The following is a 25,842-nucleotide window of genomic DNA, read 5'->3' on the forward strand; positions in this document are numbered from 1 at the left end:
TGTGTGAGAGGTTGTGTGTCTCACACGACCATGTCTCTAAATCATGTAACTTTCTATTGTTGTGTGTCGAAAGAGAATTGAAAAACATTAGCTCCAGTATGTACACGGCCTAGGACACGCTCGTGTGTCCAGGCCGTGTGGAGCACCCCAGACTGTGTGACCCTATTGTTTTTTTCAATTTGACTTAAAATAATTAAATTTTGTTTAAATATTAAAACCACACTAATAGCCATGGAATTGATAACTCATAATTGTCTTTAATGAATTCGTATGTTTTTTTCTATATTGAAGCGAAAAAGTTAGACGAATTGTTGAAAGAGAAGGTTATCGAGGATTTCTCGCATCCAAGCATTAAAAGCTTAGAAAATTCAATTTGTTACCTTTGAATTTCGATTGCCTTATATCATGGTTAATTTAATTGCTTGATATTTTAAAATTATTTTGTGACTCTTTGCATTCTAAATTTATTTTGCAAAGTAATTGATTTAATGTTATTTTTCTTCGATGATTAAGTGAAGCTCTATTTAAATTGCTATTTTTATTAAATGATAAAAATGCCTGGTAAAACTGCTGAGAAATTCTTAAGATATAGTCGGCATGCTTTAGAGTGTAGGGTTTTCCATCATTGCTTATTTGTGCGTACTGCCTTGAGCGTCCGAGAGTATTGTCATTGTTGCACTTTGTGTATTTGATGTTCAGTTGGTCATTGATTAAGTCACGTTTTATCATGCATCGGTGGATTGTCATTGTCGAAACCTTTTTTTGAAATAGACTTTTATTTTAAAAACGAAAATGGAGCTGCCACCAATATTTTTTTATTTAAGTGTGATCAAATCACCTCAAAACTCATTCATTTTAATAAAACGTTAGATTTTAACTTTCAAATAAATAGTAGGGAGTTCCTGTTCTTTGATTTCATAAAACTTAAAAATATTAATAGTTATCTATTGATAGCTGCAGCAAAATGGCATTTCAGGTGTACCAGAGCTGAAGAGATCAACAGCCTGCCAAGATTTCAGCAACCTAATTGATTCTTCAACGATTGGGACGGCGTACAAAGGGACATTGAATTATCTTTGTGTTGTGCCATTGAATTACATATGTATATATATTTCCTATTTGTATCATGTACAAAATAACTAGACATATGCCTATACATCCCTAAATCAACACATTTTACATGCCAAATATTGTTAAAGAAATATTTTGTTTTATACTGCAGCAGTATAGTTCTAGGTAAATTAGATTGAAAAAATAAAGATAAAAAAGAGAAGAGTTGCATGGATTGATAGATGTTTCCAATACAAGAAATTCTGAAAATTAAGAAATAATGGCAAATAAAATTACAACCGCCTTGATTTTGGAACAACTCCAGTCCAATCTGAAATCTAGCTTCGTCTTCCTTGTTCAAGGAACAATTACGAGTGCAAAACATAGTTTGGAATTGACCCGAAATGACCACACTTGAACCACATCACCTACCTTCAAGTCATTACTTTCTACCACTGATTTCCACCCAGTTACTAAGACGTAGAGGGAGCTGAAACGGCCTGTTGGCTTTGGCATGCCCATATTCTCAAACTCATGTCCCTGGTTTTCAAACATGGCTCAATCACCAATGCTTCTATTCCCTCCTTGCTGCTTTGTTTCAGCTCTTCATCTTTAAGAAACTCGACCTCGACTTGATTCATGGGTATAGAGAGACGTCCGTCGTGCTTGCTCAAATCAGTTTTGTAGAGTGCCTTTTGTATAATTAGTTTCTCCTCGCTTCCATCCATGCATTTGATCATCTCTTTCAACCTTTGGGGCAAACAGGGTTCAGCCCCAAAAGTAGCCTTGTGCTTGTGCTTTTTTCTTTTCTGTGTCGGCATCGGCTTCTTTGCTCTACTTGACTCAACCATTTCTTTTCGTTTCTTTGAAGAACCAGCTGGAGGCTGGTTCGTAATCACGTCTTCGTCAATGGCAGCAACTATAATATCAGTTCCAAATATTCTCACAGTTGTATAGTTTATGGGTTGGGTATCAACGCCAGACGAGTTGTTGTCGTCAATTTTGTTCAACCCTTGTTTCAGTTTCAGTCTCATCGTTTCTTCGTCTAACCTCTCTACAAAGGCAGCCGCATCTAGCAAGCACTGGAAGGGACTCCGATCTTCATCATTTTCCTTTAAACCCATCGTTTCTTCTTTTCTTGAGTACGTACAATGCAGTGAAAAGGGCAGAGAAGAAGAAGCAGAAGCTCTATAAAAAGTGAAATAAACCGACTTAGATCATATCAATTCTCATCAACATGAGAATTCCTATTTCTTTTGGAGTTTGGAAATTAAGTTTTCCTATACCTACAAGGATTCTCAGATTGTTTTTCAACTTATAATAAAATTGGAAAACCCAAATAAAATAAAATAGAAGTCCACACTTATTTACTGAGTGTTTAGAAGATTAAATAGTTTTGGGTAAGCTGAAATTTGTAATAATGGAAAACGTAATAATTTTGAACTAATTCACTTTGACTTAAAATTTATTCCGTTAAATTCTCATGTTAGTCCCTGTACTTTACCGGAGTTTTAGATGTAGTCCTTGTATTTTTCTAATTGGTCAATTTTAGTTGAAATTTTAATCCTAACCCAAACAATAATAGTTAAATCCATTCGATTGCTAGCCATTTACTATGCCTATAGTCTCAGTACAAGCCTACCGATACTAATTGGGCTAAATAGAACTAATTAAAATGGAACTTGATTTGAGTTAAATTTAGATTAATTACATAATTAAATTGAACTTGGTGTAGCCGAAAATAACTTGATTTGAGTTAAATTTAGATTAATTAATTAACTGTGAGAGGCTAAGGTAAATGTGGTGGAATTTTACATTAGTTTACTTATATTAAAGTTTATTTAATTCGAATCATTATAAATTGATTTAGTTGGACTTATGTTTAGATTAATTTGCATATATTAAAGCTAATTTATTTGAATTGATACATGTAGACATGGTGTAGGATCATTAGTGATTGAATAATGATTAAATTGAAAATATGTTATACAATCAAATTAATTTGACTGATTGGAATAATTAAATTTTTTTTAAAGATTAAAAAAATTGTTGAAAGTGAAGGTCGTCGAGGATTCCTCGCATCTAAGCATTAAACGCTTAGAAAGTTCGATTTGTGACCATTGAATTTCGATCTCCTTATATTGTGGATAATTTAATTGCTTGATATTTTAAAATTATTTTTCTGATTCTTTGCATTCTAAATTTATTTTGCAAAGTTGCTGATTTAATGCTATTTGTCTTCAATGATTAAGGTGAAGCTCTATTTAAATTGTTATTTTTATTATATGATAGAAATGCCTGATAAAAAACTAGTAAGAAATTCTTCGGATATAGTCGGCGTGTCGTAGAGTGTAGGGGGTTTCCATCGTTGCTTATTTGTGCGTACTGCCTTGAGCGTCTGGGGGTATTGTCATTGTTTCGCTTTGTGCATTTGATGTTTGGTTGGTCATTGATTAAGTCACGTTTATCGTGCATCGGTGTATTGTCATTATTGATGCTTGTGCCATTTTTATCGATCATTTGGTCTTTGCTATGGCACTTGCGTGTCTGAATGTATTTCTATCTTGTATTACTTAGGTAATTTTAAAATATGAATTTGTATCGATGCCTCATAGAAAATTGATAAATTGTTAATGATGTTTATTGTGAAATGTTATATGAAATATTTAGATTGTTTCTAAAGCTAGTTATGTTATACTCGAAATGTTTAAAATGCATTAAATAATTTGTTTATTGAAATTGAAAAAAAATTGCAATTTGCTATTAAAAAATAATTTTAGTTCCTTCCTTGATTACTCGAAAACACTCACTTTTTATTCCTCTTTTATTGTTCCAATTCTTGTATTGTTGTCATTCAGAAATCAACTTCTCTTTGTGTCGTTGCTATTCTTTGGTTTTTGTTGTTTGGTGTGTGTGATTTGGTGTTTCCAGAGATAGTGGTAAGTTTTCATGTCAGTATAGTTTGTTCTTTCTTCTTTAAAAAGGATGCTTCAGATTGGTTTATAGTTAAGAGGATATTTGTTGGTGGGCTATTGTATGATGATCTAATTATTTGTGAATCTGATAGGTGACGATCGTGAGACGCATAACCCTCATTCGAATTGAGAGCTTTGTAAATTGTTTCATCTTTGGGTAAGTAACCGAATGCTCGATTTAGGAGCTGACTGTTGATATGCAAGGGTTGAATGCCCTAATGTTTTGGTTCGAATGCCCTAATGTTTTGGGTCGAATGCTCGATTTGAGCAAAGGCTGAACACTTTGAGATTAATTTGGGTGATTTTGCTAATTGGTTTAGTTCTGTCGTCGTGTGTAGAGTTGGAATTGCTATTGGAGTGTCATCATCATGAAAAAAATAGTCAGGTGTGTGACTCAAAACCTGAAAAAAATTAGTGAAATCGTGTGAAATAGAAAATGACAGTCGACGTCACATGGCTGTGTGAGTCACTTTGACTTAATAAAGGAAGACTTAGCCTTATTTTGGGTCGGGCTTTAACGTAGTAATTTTCTTAATTCAAACTAATTCACTTTGACTTAATATTTATTATAACGCCCTTAAATTTGATTAATTGTTTGATTATAACGCCCTATCAATGAACTGACGACTTAAGTTTATTTATGCGTTAATCTGTGTCAAGAATGAGCCTGTTGGTTCTGTGTCAAGAATGAGCCTGTGCGTTAATCTATGTCAAGAGTGGGCTTGTTGGTTCAATGGATAAGCTTCTGTGTGTCTTTAGTTCTGTGTTTGAGTCTTTGTGTAAGTGAAGTGAGGATATATTTTTGCTATTTTGGAAAATTTTGTTTGATTTTATTATTATTTTAAATTTCCTAAAATTCCCTCTCTTTCTATGTTTTTTTTCCTCCCTCTTCTTTATTTCTTTTCCTTTCTTTCTTTTTGTTTCCTACCGTTTCGTTTCCCTTCTTTTACTCATTGTTTGGGAATTTTGTTGGCGAGTCTCGTTACTTCTTCCAATGGTAAGGTTAATATTGTAAGTTCTAGCTTAGAATTCGGTTAATTGTTGCTTTTTTTTGTTTTTGCCAAGAATCAGTTTCCTATTTGTTTTTGTTTGATTCTTTTGTTTATGTGTCGGTTGATCGTCATTTTTAAGCGAAGATCCAAAAAGCAGCGTCCCCTCAACGCGTTAGTTTGATATATCATTGTTTTGTACAAGGTAAGTGCATAAATTTTTCGAGATTGGTGTTCTTCGTCGAAGTTTTCTATATAACTGTTGTTCGACTTCTAGAGCGTTTCTTTGGGAATTAATTGTTGAATTGGTCTTTGATTGTTCGTTGTTAGGTCTCAGAGTCATCTTGTTACTTCTAAGTTGAGTCTACCTCAGGTGTGTAACGAAAACCCGATTTTCTGCAAGTTTTGAACGCCGAAAAACATGGTTGTCGATGCCACACGGTTGTATGGTAGGCCGTGTGTGTCACACAGTCGTGAATCAGGCCGTGTAATTCATTGTTTATGAATTAGGGTCACATAGGCTAGGGACACAAGTGTGTTTCCAAGCTGTGTAACTCACTGTTTTTGAATTAGTGTCACATGGGCCAGAGACACAAGTGTGTGTCCAAGACATGTGAGAGATATTTTGAGATTGGAGTCACACGGGTGTACACTTGGCCATGCGTCAGACCGTTGTTTTGAGCCACACGGTTGTGTGCCAGGCCATGTGTCAGGTCGTGTGAAACATTAAGAGGGCCACACGAGCATGTGCCAGGCCGTGAGGGCCACACGGGCCAGACACCCAGGCCGTGTGAATCTATACGGACGTGTGGGCTAAATTGTTGATTTTTCCCAAGGGCCTTAAGCGTCGTTCGAATTGAACGTAGGCCTTCCGTGGGGTTCGTATGATCTAAATTAGACCGTGTAATTAGATGTCTAGTAATCTGAGGTTGAATAATTGATTATCTATAAGGATAATGGATGCGACGATTGAAATGTCAATGATCTGTATTATCTTATTATGAATTTTACTTGGATAATTGTACGTACATCCTTGATATTTGATATTTGTAATCTGCATCTACATTGGGTGGGAATGATATAAAGAAGGAAGTGCTGGCAGTTAATGATCTGTTGGTTTGAGTGGCTAAGCCACAAATCTGTAACTAATTCTGGTGATTTATCGCATATTGATCTGACAGTTAGTTTGTACTCACTTTGAAATGTGTCGTACTAACACTAATTTATGTGTAGGGCTGGATGGGTATTTGATACCCAAAATGCTGTGTTGGGATGGCTAGATATGGTGTGTAGCGGATGAGGGTAGGAAACTACATTTGATCCTGATACGTTCTTTATCTGTATCTAAATTGCTTTGCATTTTATCTGAACTGTTACGATAATACTAAGTATCTTCTGTTACTGGTTTTGTATTTGAACTTGAGAAAATTACTATTATATTTATATTGTTGTCTTGTTTTTATAACTTATACACATAATGAGTTATAAACTCATTCTATCTGTAACTGAATTGCAAATAAACCAACGACTTAGGAAGGCTCAACGTGCTAGGAGCTCAGTTATATTTCTAACTAGATATTTTATTTTTTGTTTAAACTTAAACTAACGTATGTTTTATTTCAGACTATGGTTGTAAACTCGGATTTCATGTTGGTTTATTTAGTTAAGTGTTTTCTATAAGATGAATTTTAAGATACTTAGAAGTTGGTTTTACTTAAACATGTAGCCTCCAGACTTGGTCTTAACATCTAATACATTTATTCGGTTAAATTTCCCTATTAGTCCCTGTACTTTGCCAAAGTTTTAGATTTAGTTCTTGTATTTTTCTAATTGGTCAAATTTAGTCTATGTACTTTTCGAATTTTGAAATTTTATTCTTAACCCAAACAATAACAGTTAAATTTGTTCGATTACTAGTCATGTACTATGCGTACAATTGAATCTAGTCCATATTATCTAATTGAATCATTCTAAGTTCCTATAACTTTCAAACTTTGAAAGTTCAATCTTAATGCAAATGACAGTCATTAATCCATTAACCATATTTTTAGTGAGTAATATGTATAAATAACAATCAGACATGACATTCACATATGATAACATGTTTGATGCATCATATTTTGAAAATAGCAAAACTTAATGAATTTAACTATTACTAGCTAGTGAGGATTGAAATTTTAAAATTTTAAAAGTATAGGTACTAAAAATGATCATATTAAAGTAAGGATTAAATCTACAACTTTTGTAAAGTAGAGAGATTAATGACAAAATTTAACCATATCATATATATACACTTTAAAGCAATTTGAACATGCAATTTTGGTAAGAATCTTATGTGTCACACTTAAATGACTTACACATGTCACTCTTACGAAACGGAAGCATGGGCTTTAGGTTATTAAATATTCCATGAATAATTGTGTGAGGTATGTTTCGTGATTGGTTTGCTTTGTGGTGGTTTTAATGGAGAGTCACTTCGGTGGTTAATGTGACGTTAAAATTTTGGGTCGGGCTGTCCCGGCCGGGTTTGGGGCGCCACTGTCACACTTAAATGACTTAGATGTGTCACTCGTACAAGAAATTATTAGGTAGACCATTCCTACCACATCAACCACGATTATTTTTCCTTGTCATTATCAACTAATACTACTTTTTAAAACCCCTCCTCATTCATTATGAAAGTAAATATGCAAGTAGCTTAATGTATGTGTTAATGAAACACTTAAGTAAGCTTCATTTATTTGTGTTGCATTGAATGCCAATGACTTATAAATAGAATCCTTGTGGGAGTGAAAATAAGATACAAGAAAATTCTCTGTTAATTTGATCTATTGTTTAATTTTTAGTGTTTTTTATTTGATTATTTTATAATATTTCCAAAAATTTGGCAGCTTATCTTCACCCCTCACCCCCCACATTTCTCCATCCATCCATATTATGTTTAGAGGGAAAAAATTGGATATGGAAGACACACACATATATTTATATATATGTACATTCAATTTGTTCCCTTCATGAATCATCATCACGTATGCCCCTTGTAATCTTCACTGCCTTACTTCTAATCATCTGTATATATTTTTTTTTCAATTTATGAAACTAGATAGAAAGCACCATATCATTGCCAGGTGAACTTAAATCCAAAATTGATGTGATGGTTAAATGTTTTTTATTTGTTTTTATAATATCTTCATTTCTGGAGGATTTTGATCTAGTATAGTGGATATAATTACCAGTTTTGTTAATATATTTATTTTTTACTTTCTTATTAATACAATGGTGGATATAATATATTTTTTACTTTTAATTTTTGAATCATGAAGAACAAATTTTAAATAAAAAAAAAAGGAAAATCTTCCACAGCCATTTTTTTTTCTCTAAATACAGTATGTATACGGAGAATGAATGATGAAGATAGGTTAGAGGCGTGGGAAGATAGCTGCAAAACTTTTGGAAAGATTTAAAAAAAAAATTAGTTGGTAATGACATGGAAAAATAATTTGACGTCGCATTAAATTATTGGATGAAATCATAAATGTGATGAGATGCACTTACTTAATAATTGATTAGTCAACAATATAAATTATGGAGAAATTAGTACAAATTACGGAATAATATATTAATGGGAGGTAAGTATTATGCTTTGAAATATTTCCTTTGCTTTCATGAGCGAAAAACAAAATTGCTTTAATTACTTAATCAAGTAAACACTTTATTTATAAAATAAATATAATTTAATTACTTAATAAAAAATTCAAAATAAAATATTATGAGTTTGTAAATGACAAATAAATATATATCATTTGAATTTAATTATTTTATTTTTTAAAAAAAGTAAAAAAGAAATCCGATTAATACTTTTATGTCAACAAAATTTAAGTAGTATATAACCTTAAATTTTATCTAGGGTAACAGTGTAATCGAGATAACTAGAGATAGAGAGAGCACAAATTTGTAAGTTAGAAATTTTGTATGTGTGCATTATTTTTGTAAGCAATTAAGAGAATCAAACAACTTGAACCTAGCTAAAAAAATAATTTAATTAGTAATTTAATATTTTTTATTTTTTATTTTTAATAATTTATTTTTTTTAAATTGATCAGGCACGATAAAGTCCTAGTGACTTTAATAGGATTAAAAGTGAATTCAAAATATATTTTAATTAGGAAATTGATTAAATTTATTTTAATTAAACAATTAATTTAATTAAAATATTAATTAATTGGATTAATTTCTTAATTAAATTATTTTCTCAACCCAATTCTAATTCCTTTAAAGCCATGACGACTTTATCGTACTAGAATCAATGAGTAAATAAATTGAATTAACTTGTTCACTAAAACTGAAATGACTAATTAATTTAATTTCCACTTTAAACTTCAATTATTTAATTACAATCAATTAAATAATAATTTGAAGAAATTAATTTAATCTCTAAATCATCTCTTGTATACAGCGAAAAAACACATTCAATGCGAATAGTGATACACATGATTTATTTCTCTAATTTATTGTTTTCATTTATTCATCATATTGAGTTATTTGTGAAACATCCGAGTTGTACCGAGCTAGCGGAGAGACCGACTAGACATGTAATTAAGGCTCAAATAATTTGTAATTAAGTTTCAGATCTTCGTCTATTAATTAAAATACTTGTCCAATGACCTTGTCATAAGTGTTTTACCCTCATAGGATATTCTTAATCTCTTTGTGTATAACCATCGACTTAATACCCGTCATAAATATGTACTTTATTTTAAGTCATCTTGGGATGATCTCAATGAGTAACATACATGACTAGTTGTCATCTTATAGGAAGTTTCCCTAGTGACCCACAAAATAATCCTTACTGTAGGGTGTGGTTAAGGTAAAAATAACTCAAAGTATTATTATGTTATCACATAAAAACCATCCACAGAGGTTGTAGGTCTTGTTTAGGGACCTTCTCCCACGCAATATTTTAAAAAAAATGCAAGGTTTTAAATATGATTTCAAGTATGAATGATCAAACTATGCAGACAAGTATAGGTGTCATTCTTCCTAGACTATATGACATGCTTGTTCTGTAACAACCTAATTTTTAGTGGTATCGGAAACAATGATTTGAGATCACTAAATCCGACAAGTAAACTTGAAAATTTAATAAATTAATAATTATGGGTCAAGTGTGAATTTAGAAGAATTTTTGAATTAGTGAATTCTGTGATTTAGTGAATTTTGTGATTTAAAAAGAATTTAATTGGTGAATTGGGTCTAAAACGAGGTAGCGAGACCTCGAATTCATAAGTCGAGCCATAAATAGTTTCATAAATATTTATGGAGTGTCATTGAGTTAGTATAAAAGTTTCGTTAGAAAATTTTAACGTTTGGATAGTCAATTAATTAAAAAGGACTAAATTGAAAATCGAGCAAATTTTGTTAAATTGTGATTAAATAGTTTAAGTGACTAATAAGGAGGGATTTAAAAGGCAATTAGGCCTAAAGTATATGGGATGGACGGTTTGGGCAAGAAAATTAGCAAGAAAATAAGGAGAAATAAGGGTAAAATTGGAAATTTTGCAAATTAAACATATAAAATAAAGACAAAATTGAAAAATCTAGAGATATCATCATTTTTCTTCAGAAAAAACGCCATAGGAGAGATTTTTCAAGCTGTTTTTTCATATTTTTCATCATTTAAGTTCAATTCTTGCTTTTTCTTTGTAATTTTTCATGTTTTGTGACTTTTACAATTAAGTCCAACTATTGAATTCATTTGTTTTTGATTCTATGAATGATTTTGAAAGTTACCATGAGTGAGTACTGGAATTTTATTATGAATTATCATAGATTTGAAGCTTTAATTTTATTATATTATGATTTTATTAAGTGATTTTAGTAAAAAATGATTTTTAGGACTTAATTGTGAAAAAGCTAGGAATTGGAGTTTTGTACTGAAATTATGAATATCAAAGGCTATATAATAGCCTAAAATTATTAGGTAAAGTGTTATTTGAGGAAAAAATTAGTTCAATTAACGTGTTAATTGAGTAGGGACTAGATTGTAAAAATTGTAAGGTTTGGGGTAAAAGTGTAATTTTAAAATTTGAAGGGCATAAATTGTGAAGTGAATTAGTATTGAGTTAGATGCTAATGAATGGAAAATTTTATATTATAGATCGGGAATCTAAAGATAAATGTGGAAAAGAGAAAGTATCAAAATAGTCTCTAAACTTTTACAAATCCTACAAATTGGCCCAGGTAAGTTCATACGGCTGAATTTTTATGATTAATTGTTAATGTGGGAATGATATATTGTATCAATTCGTATATTGTTATTGAATTATGATTATGATAAAAATGAGAAAAAAAAATGAGATTGTTAGTTTAAATTAAGGGATACGCCGGATTGAGTACATATGTTCTGTAATCAGTGATAAATTGACGAATAAGCCCATGGTGAATCCATTGCAAATTGTGAAAAGTAGGTATGGTGTTTCAGTGAAGAAAATCATACTGAGTTGTGAAAAGTAGGTATGGTGTTTCAGTGAAGAAAACCATACTGAGTTGTGAAAAGTATGTATGGTATTTCAGTGAAGAAAACCATACTGAGTTATAGCATTGTAAAATATTCAAGCAAATTGTGGCACCAGGCAAACGATGTACTCAAACCCGTAAGACAATCCTTAATTTGACAAGTATTTGTAAGTGCAATTGAAGCTAAATGTTGGAATATAAGTTGATATTTGATATTGAGCTCAATTGAGTAAATTCATTGTTTGAGATTGTGGTTGGCAGGAAATGTTGTATTATACTTTGAAATTTCATGAATGCTATTGTATGTTATTTTAAATGAATGTTATTAAACTGGGATAATTGTGAAAATATAAATGTTTGAATAAAAGTTCTAATTTAGTGGAACATTGGATTGAGTACTTTCGTTTAGTGACTCATACGTATTGACGGAAAAGACCATGGTTGGACCATGGCAATATGTGATATGTGATTTCCGTATAAGACCATATCCGGGATATGGCATCGGTGTGATATATGCTTCCATGTAAGACCATGGCTGGGCTATGGCTTCGGTGTGTGATATGTGATTATGTGCAATACCATAGTTATACTATGGCATTTTAAAAAACGAAGTACTCAATTCCGTAACCGTTTCCTAAATTGATTAAGAAAAGGAAGAATTAGTGAAATTATATATTGTATAATTGTTATAAGATGTTCGGTAAGAATTATTTTCTATGCCTATAAACTTACTAAGCTTACATAAGCTTACTCCTGTGTGATTAATGTTCTTTGTAGATTGATGTGAAATCGGTGGATCGGATCAACACATTAGGGCACACTATCCAGATTACTTCGTTAAATTTTATTGTGCATCTTAAGGTTTATATGGCATGTATAGGGTTTAATTGAAAGAAAGTGAAGGTGTTATAAACTTAGTTATCAACATTTTCCACTAAAATAGTTTTTGGACAGCAGCATTGACATGATTTTGAAAAATCACCAAAAATTATGAAAATTGAATTAGAAGCTGAATGAGATATGAAATTAAAGTTGAATGAGTCTATTTTCACATGAAAGAAATAGAGTAAGCAAAAGAATTTTATATTTTTAGATATTTGAATTTTAGTGAGACAGGGTCAAAATAGTTTTTGAAATCCCCTATTCTGAATTTAGAAAATAATTAAAAATTGTACAGAAAGAATTGGAAGTTATAATTTATATTTCTAGATTCCTTAGTAAGTTTATTTTCAATAGAAACAAAAGATAATGTTATCCGAATTCTGTACAATGAGAGAATTAATTTTTAGTGAAGAGGGGTCAGAGCTATCGAACAATGAAATAGGGGAGGCTTTAAAGAATAAACTGTACTAATTAGCTAAACCAAAATTTCTTAAAATTTTTTGGTAAGAAAATATATGAGTCTAGTTTCAGAGAAAATTTACGGATCTAAATTTTGAGTTTTTTAATTTAATTTATAATTAAATTAGTGACTATTGCGCAGGTGGACATTTTATTATGAATAGTGAAATGAATTGTTTTGATTTGTTTTAGTATTCGGAAAATTATTAATGTTTTCGGTTTGGACCCAAACCATTTCTATTGCATGATTTAAGGTCTCGAGATTTCTTTTTAGGGACATATTGAATGAACATGAGTGAATTAATTTTAAAAGAAAATTTTTATGCTCCGAACTAGTAAGTTAAGTTAGGTAATGCCTCGTGCTCGACTCCGGCAACGGTCTCGGGTAAGGGGTGTTACATGTTCATACGTATATGCATGGACATGCTTCTCGATTTATTTTGTTCAATCATAATATTCACAAATATTATAAGCAGGAAAATAAATTGGCTCTGACCAACCAAAAACTTCTATGGTTTCATCCTAAGGGAAAAATAAAAAATAAAATTACAATTACAATTACAATTTTATCTCAAAGCATTCTTTTGGTTTTCACGAATTGGGTCAAAGCCCAAAAAGTTTGAACACAATCCCTCCAAACAAAAAAAGTTGTCGCCAACTACCACTGTCGATGTCGTTACCATTATTGTCCGACCACCTTATCATCGATCAGCCCAACCCAAAGGCCCGACGTGCCCGACGTCCCTTAGCAAACCGTTCACCCTACTGCCATTGTACACCCACATGCATGGGCTCCATTAGTAGCCCCAATTGCATGCCCCTTGCGCGGCACCCTTTAGACATGTCTATAACGACCCAGTTTCCAATGGTGTTGGAAAAGGTGGTTTCAAGACACCATTTTTGTAAACTAAATATGTAAATACTAAATATAAGTATATACGGAGTTATTATATTTTTTAATTGAAAATTGGTTAAGTAATTTAGCTTAATTAGTAACTAAGTATGGATCAAGGACTAAATTGTAAAAGTCCAAGAGATGTAGATTTTTAATTAAAAATGGCTTGATGAATTAAATTACAATTAATCAAATGTTTTAAATAGAAATTAGGCCATATTTAAACATTTATTAGTGGACAGTCATGCATGTGGTTTAATTTAAGAAATTATTAGTTAAAAATATAATTAATTAAACCTAATTAAACATTAATGTATGTATAAAAGAAAGAATCGATTGGAAAGAAAGAGAAAATATATCATATCTTCTTCCTTACCAAGACTGTCCACCATTTTCGAGCTAAGGGACCCTCAAACTTGAAGTTTCGGCTATAAATTGGTATTTCATTTAGGTCATTTTCTTGTAATTTCTATAGATCTGAGATCGTGGGAGCTTGATCTAGCTAGCCCATGTACTAATTTGTAAAACTGTTAAAGTTTTAGGAAGTTTTCATTGTTGATTTCTTGAAGTTTTAGGTGTTAAATTGATATATTTTAAACTTAGATGTGAAAACCAAATTATAAAGCTTAATTGATAGTTTTGTACATTAGGGAATAAACTGAATAAATTGTAAAATTGACTGTGGAAATGAGAAATAGGAGATCCCTAATGAGTAATAGTGAAACCAGAATTCAATTTGGAGCTTCAAGTTGAAAGTGAGGTTAGTCCTGATTTTAGGGTCTAAATTGAAATTTTCATATTAATTAGTATTTGATTATGAATTGGATGTTTATTGATAATGGTATGTGTTTATGTTAATCCGTAGCTAACGTCGACCCAGATTTGTCGATAGGGAAAGGAAAATCTAAAGTCGTCGACGAATAGCTCGAAATTTTCGATTTGTAATGATTTAGGACCCATTTAATTTTTGCATTTTCATGTTATTTTATATCATGCATTATTGAGGTAAGTCATTGATGACTATTTGAGTTGATTTGGTATATTTGAGATTGAATATTTAGACAAGGACTAAATTGAATAAAATACAAAACTTAGGATTTACTTAATATCTAATAATTGGCACAGATTTGTCCTAAAATATGTTACATAAGTTATGAAAATGAGATATGCTTATTTGATTGGTGATTATTGAATTGTACATAATGAATTAAAAATGGAATACCCTATTCGTTGTTCGGGCGAGTCGGATATAGTTGGCATACCATAGGATTAGAGTACTGAGAAAAACCATCATTTTCGGGAAATATATGGTGGTAGATTTTATGCATTGAGTCATCGTTGCTGGGAAACCCGGGATGACTGATTGATTGAGTTGAGAAAACCATTGGGGTGGTATTATGAATCATTATAGCGTCATCGTCGTCACTAGCCAAGCAACCCAAGGTGATGGATCTATGTATCCGTTCTGAGTCTGTGTTGGTTAATAGGGTTATAAATGATTGAATTACTTGATTGATATATGAGGTGGAAGTTTGATATATGAAATTAATTGAAAACGAGCCCTAGAGGCCAATTGTGCATTAATGAGCCAATAGATTCAAAAATGATATAAATGTGGTATGAGATGAAAAACATGTGTAAAGATATGTATGTTAAAGATAAAATATGATGAATATAATTGTATTAAGATAAAGTGATTGAAATGAATCAAGCTGTATATAGAATTGTTGGAAAATTGTTAACTTGTGTGTAATATAATGAATTGGTAAATGAAATTGGTAGTATGCTTGCCTTTGTGGAAATGGAAGAGTTTTACATAGAATAGTATGAAATTAGTTTAGAATTGAATGTATGCATGTTGCATAAGTGTATTTACTTTATCTTGAATCATAGATTTACCATTGAGCATTATGCTCAGCGTACAGTTTATTTTCTCCTTACACAGGTTAGTTTCAATTCAAGATCCCGTACACTGACTTCAACATCCAACCAATGATCCCAGACTCAACAATATTTGTTCATTTCTGTTTTTGTTTTTAACTTGGCATGTACCTAATTGGTTGAGTCATGTCAAATTTGATGTCTAAAAGATGGTATATACATAAATTTGTTAGGTTTGATATGTTTATACATATACGCAACTTAGAATTACCATAGTTTGATTAAGATATAAAATATAAGATGGTGCATTGAATGCAATGCATGTATGAATTAAGCAAATGGTTGGCATGTTGTACTTAAGTGTTGTAATGCTAATGATATTGTATATTGAGTATGCATGTTTAGAACCAGGTAAGTTATGTTAACTAATTGATTTATAGGTATTATGACATTAGTAAATGGTTATATATGGTGTAATGATATCATGAATTGTTGCTTAGGTTTTGATTATGATGGTCTTTGTGTTAGCTTAATTGGTTGGTAAATGAATGGTAAAGTTGTAGGTTATTTAGCAAGAATAAATTGCAGAAACAGAATGTGACATCACGACGAAAAAAGACTTATAATGTCACAACGAGACAAGGAAACCTGTTGTCTCAATAAGGCCAATACAGTAAGTGACATCATGACATGACAAATCATTTGGCGACGTCACGATATCAACCCTGTATTTTGAAATTTTTACATTTCAGTCTTGATTCGATCTCAGGTTAACTTTAAAGCATTTGTAAGCTCGTATAAGACCCGAGAATGATTATTATTGTATTTTTTCTTTAAATTCCTACGTGAATTCGTATTAAATTTTATTGTAGTTGCTTCGACAATGAATGTGACACCTTATAGTTCAGACCCAGCGATCGGGTTGGGTATAGTGTGTTACAATATCTTCCGGTTCTACTAGGCGTTATGGTCAACCCTTATCAATCGACTAGGATTGCAAAACCCTGGCCCCTTTAGCCCTTCTAATTGCTTCCACTACGTAAGGCAACATGCCTGGGGTGTGATGCTCCTATTCAATCCAGGTAGTGAGTGCGCCCTGTTTGGGCTCAAAGCCTCGGCACCTGCGTTGGCCCGTGACACTTGTTGGGGTGCAAGGCCTAGGTCACTACTTGGTCAATTGCATGCCCATCTAGGGCATGACACCTTAGCCTCCCCTGTCGACCCTCGATTTCATTCTTTTCATTCATTTGTCTCGATCAAATTTAGGTTATCTACCCATCACACTTTCCTGGGTTTTGCAAAAAAGATTTAGCTTACATAAAATTTAATCCTTTTTGGAGTCACAAAAATTCTCTAATTTTATAACAAATAAAATTTAAAATCAACCTGCAAAGAAGTGATAATCCACAATCTAATTACAAACTTCAAAAATTAATCTAAAAAATTATAACCAATTTAAATCTAGGAACCACAATTTTTGACAAATTTACTTTATAACGGTTTATAAAATAAATAATTCATACATTCACATACATGAAATCCAAGACATGCTTATAATGTAAGAATGTCACCTTTTATCAAATTTGATCAAACAAAGAGGAAAGTTTGGAAATTTGGTAAACTGATTTATGCTATAAACATAGTATAATCTGGTTCTAACACCAATTGTTGAAAAAATTAGTTTGAAAATAGTGTTTGTAAGTACATTGAAAGTTTAAAATTTTCTTTAAAACTTAATTGTTGTGACATTTACAGAAATATACCTCTTACTCTAATTATAATTATACTTTTGGATTAGACGAACTTAGTCGTTTCTAACTTTCTACCACTCGATCTTCTCTGCTAATCTCGATCTTGGTTTGCTAAAGTGTGAGCTATATTTTCAAATCGATAAAAAATTAATGTGAACTTTCAAAGGGCTAGAAACCAAGGACGAACCCTTATGCAAATATAGAATTTATTTTGGGGAAATAACTTGACTATATTTTGACAGAATATCAGCGCAAAGTGATGTGTATTTAAACCTAGCCATCAATCTCTATATATATAGAGAAAACAACAAAAGTACCAATCAAACAATGAATAATTGAATAATAATATTTTAATAGAAAACATACTCCCGTAGTGTATACATACGGGTGATGGCAACACTATATCTGGGACTAGGGTTTGTGGAACTTGCACCTTAAGAAGGACCATCTTTTTTTAGGGGTTTGACCTCATTGATGGTGGCGGTAGGTAGAGGATTCCTGTGTTTCATACTTGACTTAGGATTTAAGCCCTTGAGGATATGAGTGGTGTATAATTGTCAAATTCTACTCTCGGGACTCCTATTTTTTTGTTTGTAAGTTATTTTTCCAAGCTGTAATGGTTCTGTTTTTAGCTAAGTAAAGGGGTTGTAAGAATTGTCACCCCCTCCCCAAACGATTTTTATAGCATGTGGAACATAGCTTTCCTTTAAGATTGTTAAATGCCTTTTTAAAGAAAGATTCAATTGTCGTTAGAAATTAACCGACTAGGGTTGGAATTCTTTATGTTGAGGGTGAGTTTGTTTGCAAGGGTTGGTGTAGGGAAGCCTCCCATTATGAAGTTACAATGACGAATATTTGGTGGCCATAATCTTAGTGATTGGTCTTAGTTTACAAGTTTGAGGGGGAAGAATACAAATAGAACAAGTTTTCGTAGCCATAATCATCTCGATTTTTGTGATTTTGAGGGTTTAATCTGATATCATTAGTCTGGTAGTTGGTAGCTTTATTAGATGTCATGAGTGTCTTATGGGTTTTTTGAATAGGAAACTTTTGCAAGCAGAGACGTGGTCTATTCTGATTCTCACAGACGATGCCAATTGTTCATACAAAATTTTATGATAAAAGTTGGAGGTAGTTCACACTTACAGCAATGATTTTAGGGTTGAGATTAGAGTATTCCATTAGAGAGAATTCGACTATATAAAGGGGGTTTTCACCTCATGAGGGGTTTTTTACACAAATAGTATAGAAAAAAAAATACTGAAATAGGATGTCAAAAATTTTTTTTACCAAAATAGGTTACTTTTTTATTGGAGCCTATTAGATAGGCGCCAATGAATAAAAAATAATAATTTTTTTTGAATAAAATATTTTTTTATATTTTTTAATAATTTTTTAAAAAAAATACGAGTCAAAATACGGTCAATGGGTCGGGTCGGGTCGGGTCGGGTAGCGCCTATCAGGTAGGCGCCAATGAAGGTGCCTCATAAAGAGGCGCCAATGAATATTGTAATTTTGTATTAATATTGTAATTATTTTATAATTAAATTTGTATTTATAGTTTTGGATTAGTATTTTGTATGAATATTGTAATTTTTTGTATGAATATTGTAATTTTGTATGAATATTGTAATTTTTTATGAATATTGTAATATTATAATTTTGTATGAATATTGTAATATTGTAATTTGTATGAATATTGTAATGTCGGGATATATTGTAATATTGTAATTTTTTGTATGAATATTGTAATTATTTTATAATTAATTTGTTAGTAATTTAGGATTATGTTATAAATTTTTGTGTTTGTAATTTTGTAATCAAAAAAGTGAATTCAGTTAATTTGTTTCAAAAAATCAATAAATACTATTAAATAAATTCAAAATCAAATAAAATTTAATTATATAAAAGTTACATTATATAAAAATTAAATTAGTTAACAACAACTATATGATTAAAAAAGTCAGTTATAATTAAACTTTTAATAAAATGATTTTTAATTTTTTTATAATTAAACTTTTAATAAGATGATTTTTAATTTTTTATAAACTTTATATGTAAACTCACCAAATATTAAACTAAACACAACAACTTATAGCTTAATCCTAAATTACTAATAAATTAAATTTTAAATAATTACAAACACAAAAATTTATAACATAATCCTAAATTACTAACAAATTAATTATAAAATAATTACAATATTAATACAAAAAATTACAATATTACAATATATCCCGACATTACAATATTCATACAAAATTACAATATTACAATATTCATACAAAATTACAATATTACAATATTCATACAAAATTATAATATTACAATATTCATACAAAATTACAATATTCATACAAAAAATTACAATATTCATATAAAATACTAATCCAAAACTATAAATACAAATTTAATTATAAAATAATTACAATATTCATACAAAAAATTACAATATTACAATATATCCCGACATTACAATATTCATACAAAATTACAAAATTACAATATTCATACAAAATTATAATATTACAATATTCATACAAAAAAATACAATATTCATACAAAATACTAATCCAAAACTATAAATACAAATTTAATTATAAAATAATTACAATATTCATACAAAATTACAATATTCATTGGCGCCTCTCTATGAGGCACCTTCATTGGCGCCTCTCTGTGAGGCACCTTCATTGGCGCCTACTTGATAGGTGTCACCCGACCCGACCCGTTGACCGTATTTTGACCCATATTTTTTTAAAAAAATTATTAAAAAAATATAAAAAATATTTTATTCAAAAAAATTTATTATTTGTTTATTCATTGACGCCTATCTAATAGGCTCCAATAAAAAAATAACCTATTTTGGTAAAAAAAATTTCTGACATCCTATCTCAGTTTTTTTTTTTTTCTATACTATGGGACAAAAGCTAGGGTCAAAGAAAACCTTGGTCGGGTGTTAGAGAGTTGACACTAGAACCTTGAGACACATTGACTTAACCGTGAGTCTGTCCTAAATAGATTTCTTCAAAATTTGACAATGACCGCTTTATTTCCAAATTGGCAAGAATCCACCTGGGCAAGCCCTCCTTTTGGATAGTCATCCTGGCACTCCTTTCGGACAAGATAAGCTAAGTTGTGGGTGGTCTCTTCTTCTAAGTGAGGTGAAATTATATATGTATAATAATTATAATATATGTATATATGAAATTCTATTTTTTTTTCTATTGGATACAACAGTAGAAATGGATACACACATACATAATTTTTATTCAATCGTTACAAGTACGCATACTTCTTGATCAGATATAGTTACCATGTTTATTAATGATTCATGGTTGAGCAAAAATCACATACTCCTATTTTTTAACAGTGAAGCCGGTATAAAATTTTTAAACCTTCTCTTAAGAAATGAAAGAAGAAAAGAGTCAACAAATGGCCAAGTTGTTATGATGGCGATGTATGCCAGCAACCATATTGATTGCCTACTTCTCCGTGAAAGCTTATCGATGTGTCCTTGAACCAGAACAATCAATTTCTTAACATCTTGCTCGGCTTGTTGCATGGTATGCTTCTTCGGGTATAATTTAGCTGTGGAGTCGCCACTATTTTCTGCATCCGAATTTATATCTTCATCCTGCTTACTGTCAACCCTATGCTCATTTGACAAATAGTTTTCTGGTGAAGCATCGCTTGCTTCATTCCCCATTGCTGTCACCAGTCTATCTTCCATAACATCCAAATATGGCCCTTCATCAATTGAAGATTGCAGTGGCTTTGCCACACTGCAGCCTTGCTTCTGCAATAAAATAAAAGAAAATTCTAAAAACCGGCAGTTAACGTCACACATGTACCTTTTCTCCACGTATAAAATTAAAATGTTGAAGCTATTACCTTCTGTCTCTCTTTTATTAATGGGCTAGTCCTTAGAACACCAAAAAACTCATCAACAGCTCTTACCCACCTTCAATTCCACAAATAAGAAAATCGACACCAAATGAGCTTTATATGACAAGTTGCTAGATGATTAGACACAATTACAAGTATCTGAATATATGTATTTATACATACATACATGCCTCATTAGATGCTCAATCATGAACAGTACTTTTAATTTCATTAACAACTCTACCAATGCTATCAAAATCTTATGCTGGGATTTTCGTGACAAGCAATCTCCACAAGGGAGCTTCAGTTTAGAAACTAGTATATGAGTGAGTGAAATACATAAAGATATATGTGTGCCTATATGTATAATGAAAATGCCAATTACTGCTATCTTGGGATAAGAAAATGTCTAGTACCATAAGCTTGATGCTGTTATGCCTTCATAGAAAGCTAGATGTCCTCCACGAGGCGTAGTAGCTAGGATAATATTTTCATTAACCCTGTAAAATAAATCAAATGGAAAGTTAGCTTCGAAGAGGGATATTAGTTTAGCTTCGAAGAGGGATATTAGTTATAATGCTGTAACTAGTTACTTGTTTGACAATGGAGTAATGGTGGGTTCACTTCATTGCCTTGATATAGAACACTGATATCAGAATAGGCAAGCTCTGCTTTTTACCCACGTGTCTGAGACTATGTATTAATTGCATGCAAAATGAAGCAATGCAAGCATGTAGCCCATAATGAGCTAGTTCAACCAAAGGAGTCATGCTTAACTAAGTAGGATATTATATTAGAACCATTATTTAATGCGTATTAATTTAGAATTACAATAAAGAATCCAATAGCTTCTCTCTCATTCGACTCTACATGAAATAAGTGCCCCAATAAAATGGGGGACCATAGCATCAAAGGTGATCTCCTACCTACATTCGTCCCATGGAATAGCTTCTCTGGTACACAGAGGATCATCTAAGGCACTGATGCAGAGGAGAGGCACTGACACGTTACTTACATGATTAACACTGCTTGAACGCCTATAAAATGTATCCACAGTCTGGAACGCAAGATGACTTTTGTTAGTAACTGGAAGTATGGAAAGAAATGAAATAATAATGCTTTACCTCAAACTTTCCAAGAATACGAGTAGCATGCTTGTCAAAGTCTCTAACAGATCTGGACTGCAGAAACACAAACAGAAAAGAATTAGGAGATCTTTCATTAGGAAAAGAAAATAAATTACAAAATTATTTCAAATACTGTTAGGAAAAAGAATGATTAAGAAACTGAGAGATGAGGCATTGCTTGCTTTGATGCAAGAGATTATCAGCAATGAAGACCTAGTACATCTATAACTTTCAATTTCTAAACCAAACCTATCCGCACCAAGTTGGTGGCAATTCCATTCTTAATTTAGTATCCCTCTAAAATGCTTTAGTGATGTGATCAGCCAGGTTGTTTTTCATTTATAGATCAAACTTTTGAGTACCTTTGTAATGCCTTCCCAGTCTGCAAGACGAGACAAGATAGACTGATGCCTGAATGAAAGCACAAAGTATATTAGGTAAAGACACTCTAAAGTAATTATACTGATACTGCAAATTAAGCAACGCAGACATACAATTGTGCATAACCTTTCAGGCCAACTGTTAGCGCTCTGTCATACATTTTCTGCACAGGTTTACGGTTGATGAATCTGTCACATATCTGCCAAGAAGTGATTTAGTACATAACCTTCCAAAAAGAGGATGAAGTGGCAGGACTTTTTCTTAGGGGATCATGAAAGAGACAAAGACAAAAAGTAAGAGTGATTCAACCAGAAAGAGGTCATACTGCTACCACTACAGCCATCCTTGATAAACTTGGAAGTAGTGGCAGCAGCAGAAGGTTCTACCTTTATACCTGCATTAAAAAATGTTGACATTTAAGCTTAAATGATGCAGCATCTTTTCAAATGTTGGCAGTACACATTCCCTGTTTTCCAGGTGAGACTTAAGGAGCAATTACTCAAAGACACAACGCAGAAATTTTATTCTAGAAGGGATTTTGTTTTAAGTTAAACACATATAGGGATCCTGGCAAGAGCCAGGTTTTCTTATTATCAGTATCCTTCTCTTTTTTCCCCTCCATTTTAGGGAAAAGGAAGTATTTTCAATTGTATGATAGAATCTAACAAAGAGATATGGGGAGGGGCCATTGGTGAAAGAAGAGGATCGACCTCCAAAACTGAAAACTGCGGATAAAAGAGAGCTAAGAAATACAGAAAGAGACACTAACCAAGAGGTCCCAAGGAGAGCATATGGCTGCAGCCCCGACAAGGGGAGTGTTAGTCCCATCCTCTCCAAGATATTTTACCTGAAAGTGGAACTCAGTCTTAGTGAGGAAAAAACATAAATTTGGGACTGCAAACAACATACAGAACAACTCTTTATATGGAAAAGCAAAATATATTAGAACTTTCCAATATGAATAACAACTTGTCGAACAGGACAGAGTTTCCCGTTTGGAGGGCGAATCAAACACAAAAAAAAATGTGCATTTGCATCTAGACAGCATGAAAAGAGAGAATTATAATGCAACAGATAAAATGGTTTAATTCGTCCTCCAAACAGGAAACTCCAAATTCAACTGAGTATCAGAATTGAAATCTCCTTTTACTTAACCTGCCAGGAGCATAGCAACAGAAAACTAAACATTAACGTAAAACTTTAAGCACTAACAATTCTGCAAAACTGCATAGATGTTCAAGGCAGAAGCAATAATAAAAGCTAAGTAGAAGCATTACCACTTCCAAGGAAACTTTTCAAAATGACATTCAAGTTCTAAGACTCAACTACATTTATGATGCCCGTGAACATAAAAACCAAGAACATCGGAAAATTTTCCTTTACCAGAATATTGGCACCAATGCTAGCTCCAACAGCGAAAAGAGGAGCTTCAGGATATTCACAATGAATATGGTCAATGAGTTTCCGTAAATCCTCTGTGTATCCAGCGTTATAAAAGCAATCAGACTGAAAATAGATGTAGCAAAAAGTTATGAAACCATGTAATCTAATGGAGTTAACAAATTAGAAGCTGTTAATTTCCCATAAGAATTAGATTAACAGAATCTAGGCAAAGAAAAAAAGTTCCAAAACAAACTCACCGTGAGTGATACACCTCCCAGCCCACGATGGTTGCTTACAACAACATTCCAGCCATTTCTTGCCATGTTGAAGGCAAGATGCTTCGCATACTGTCCGCATAGCATAACTTATTTAAGTAGAACCACATGAGATGAAAGAAAGAAAGAAAGAAAGAAAGAAAAAATGAAATGAACATACAGCGGAAGAAGAATCGCTGGTTAAACCAGGAATCACAATCATAATCGGAGTTTTATCACGTTTAATAGCAGCTGAATCATCAATCACGCGGGAGCGACCCTCCGTAACTGTAATGCACAATACTGAAAATCAGGCCATACTGCAAATCTAAAATAAAATCACGACGAGAAGAACAATATATATATATATATACACTGACCATCAGAATAAGTTAGCCAGTCGAGAGCAATGGTTCCACCATCCGAAGTAAGGAACAAATGTCTGAGAATAATTAATACTTAGCACGTTAATATCTATGCAAACAACAAAGATGTAAAAGAATTGACCAACCGTCTATAAGTAACCGGAGGAGCCCTTCCAAAAACAGACAAGAAAACTGTCTGAAGATGAGGACCGGAAAGCCATGGAGTCACGGAGTACCTGTTCCATAATTTCACAAAATACAGAGACAAGTGACAAATGCTGTAAATTCGAATTTTTAACGTATCGATGGAAAGATTTTCACGAAATGAGAAGATTAAAATTACCGGCCGCGAAGGATATTACAGTTGGAAAGGAGTGATTGGCAAAGGTGGGAGGAAGAATTGTAGGTCAAAGTAACAGGGTAGCCTCTGAAAAGAGTGAGTAAATCGTGAAGAAAATGAATCTCCAGAAAAGTGTATAAAAAAGCGAGGAATATAAAGAGAGCAGCGAAGAGATAATAGGAGATGGGGATTAAAGCAAGTGCTTGGACGAGACGATCGTAGGGAGAGGCATTTGCCGCCAACATTCCGCTATCCATTGACGAACAGATTTTCAAAAAAAAAAATCCAATCGAAAACCAAGACGGAGTTTTTTTTTTCCCTTTAATCTATGCAGAAAGAAATAAGAACACATTTTTTTTTTAAAAGGAGAGAGAACATGTGAATGTGGAACGTTGGGTTTTGAGTGGCCGTTGAAAATCGATCGAGTGATGAGAAACCAAAAATCAGAAAGTGAAATCTAAGGTAGAGACAAAAAATTTTAATCTACTAATAAATCGAGCTTATGTTCTTGCATAAATATTTTTAAAATTTTAAATAAAAAAATCAATAACTTTGATGTTGTTTCTTTTGAAAAATAATTTTATATAATTATTTTTTTTTATTTTAAATATAAAATATTTATTTTTACATCACAAAAGTTAAATATAAATAAAAATATTCGATTTAATTAATGTAATTTTTTAACTTATAAATTAAAATTATCCAA

At 31.9% G+C, this 25,842-nt stretch overlaps 2 protein-coding genes across 4 annotated transcripts; both read right to left on the reverse strand.

The window, feature by feature from the left end:
- Positions 1–1,412: 1,412 nt before the first annotated feature.
- LOC121224647 (uncharacterized) lies at positions 1,413–2,296 on the reverse strand. Its single transcript, XM_041108333.1, has one exon. It carries the CDS (start codon positions 2,172–2,174, stop codon positions 1,524–1,526), a length of 651 nt encoding a protein of 216 aa, XP_040964267.1. The 5' UTR covers positions 2,175–2,296; the 3' UTR covers positions 1,413–1,523.
- An 18,305-nt stretch (positions 2,297–20,601) lies between these two features.
- LOC107945187 (embryogenesis-associated protein EMB8) lies at positions 20,602–25,595 on the reverse strand. Of its 3 annotated transcripts, none has more exons than XM_041108335.1 (14): positions 25,140–25,595; positions 24,943–25,032; positions 24,812–24,873; positions 24,613–24,719; positions 24,435–24,524; positions 24,178–24,300; positions 23,564–23,641; positions 22,908–22,993; positions 22,776–22,824; positions 22,411–22,467; positions 22,213–22,343; positions 21,703–21,786; positions 21,293–21,362; positions 20,602–21,220 (listed from the first exon to the last, which is right to left on the reverse strand). In XM_041108335.1, the coding sequence occupies exons 1-14, from the start codon at positions 25,391–25,393 to the stop codon at positions 21,113–21,115; spliced, it is 1,389 nt and encodes a 462-aa protein (XP_040964269.1). In that variant the 5' UTR covers positions 25,394–25,595; the 3' UTR covers positions 20,602–21,112. The 3 variants fall into 3 exon arrangements, with proteins under 3 accessions (XP_040964269.1, XP_040964268.1, XP_016734547.1); XM_041108334.1 differs by having other exon boundaries at positions 20,602–21,197; positions 22,302–22,343; positions 22,921–22,993; positions 25,140–25,594; XM_016879058.2 differs by having other exon boundaries at positions 20,602–21,197; positions 25,140–25,591.
- Positions 25,596–25,842: the final 247 nt, after the last annotated feature.

Source organism: Gossypium hirsutum, chromosome D12 (genome assembly GCF_007990345.1).
Source record: "Gossypium hirsutum isolate 1008001.06 chromosome D12, Gossypium_hirsutum_v2.1, whole genome shotgun sequence".
Classification (NCBI taxonomy): Eukaryota; Viridiplantae; Streptophyta; class Magnoliopsida; order Malvales; family Malvaceae; genus Gossypium; species Gossypium hirsutum.

Coding starts and splice junctions, on each gene's coding strand:
- LOC121224647 (XM_041108333.1), bottom strand. CDS start 2,174: ATGGGTTTAAAGGAAAATGATGAAGATCGGAGTCCCTTCCAGTGCTTG.
- LOC107945187 (XM_016879058.2), bottom strand. CDS start 25,393: ATGGATAGCGGAATGTTGGCGGCAAATGCCTCTCCCTACGATCGTCTC. Junction 25,033..25,139: donor TGTAATATCCTTCGCGGCCG/GTAATTTTAATC, acceptor ATTATGGAACAG/GTACTCCGTGACTCCATGGC. Junction 22,825..22,907: donor CTGAAAGGTTATGCACAATT/GTATGTCTGCGT, acceptor GCTTTCATTCAG/GCATCAGTCTATCTTGTCTC.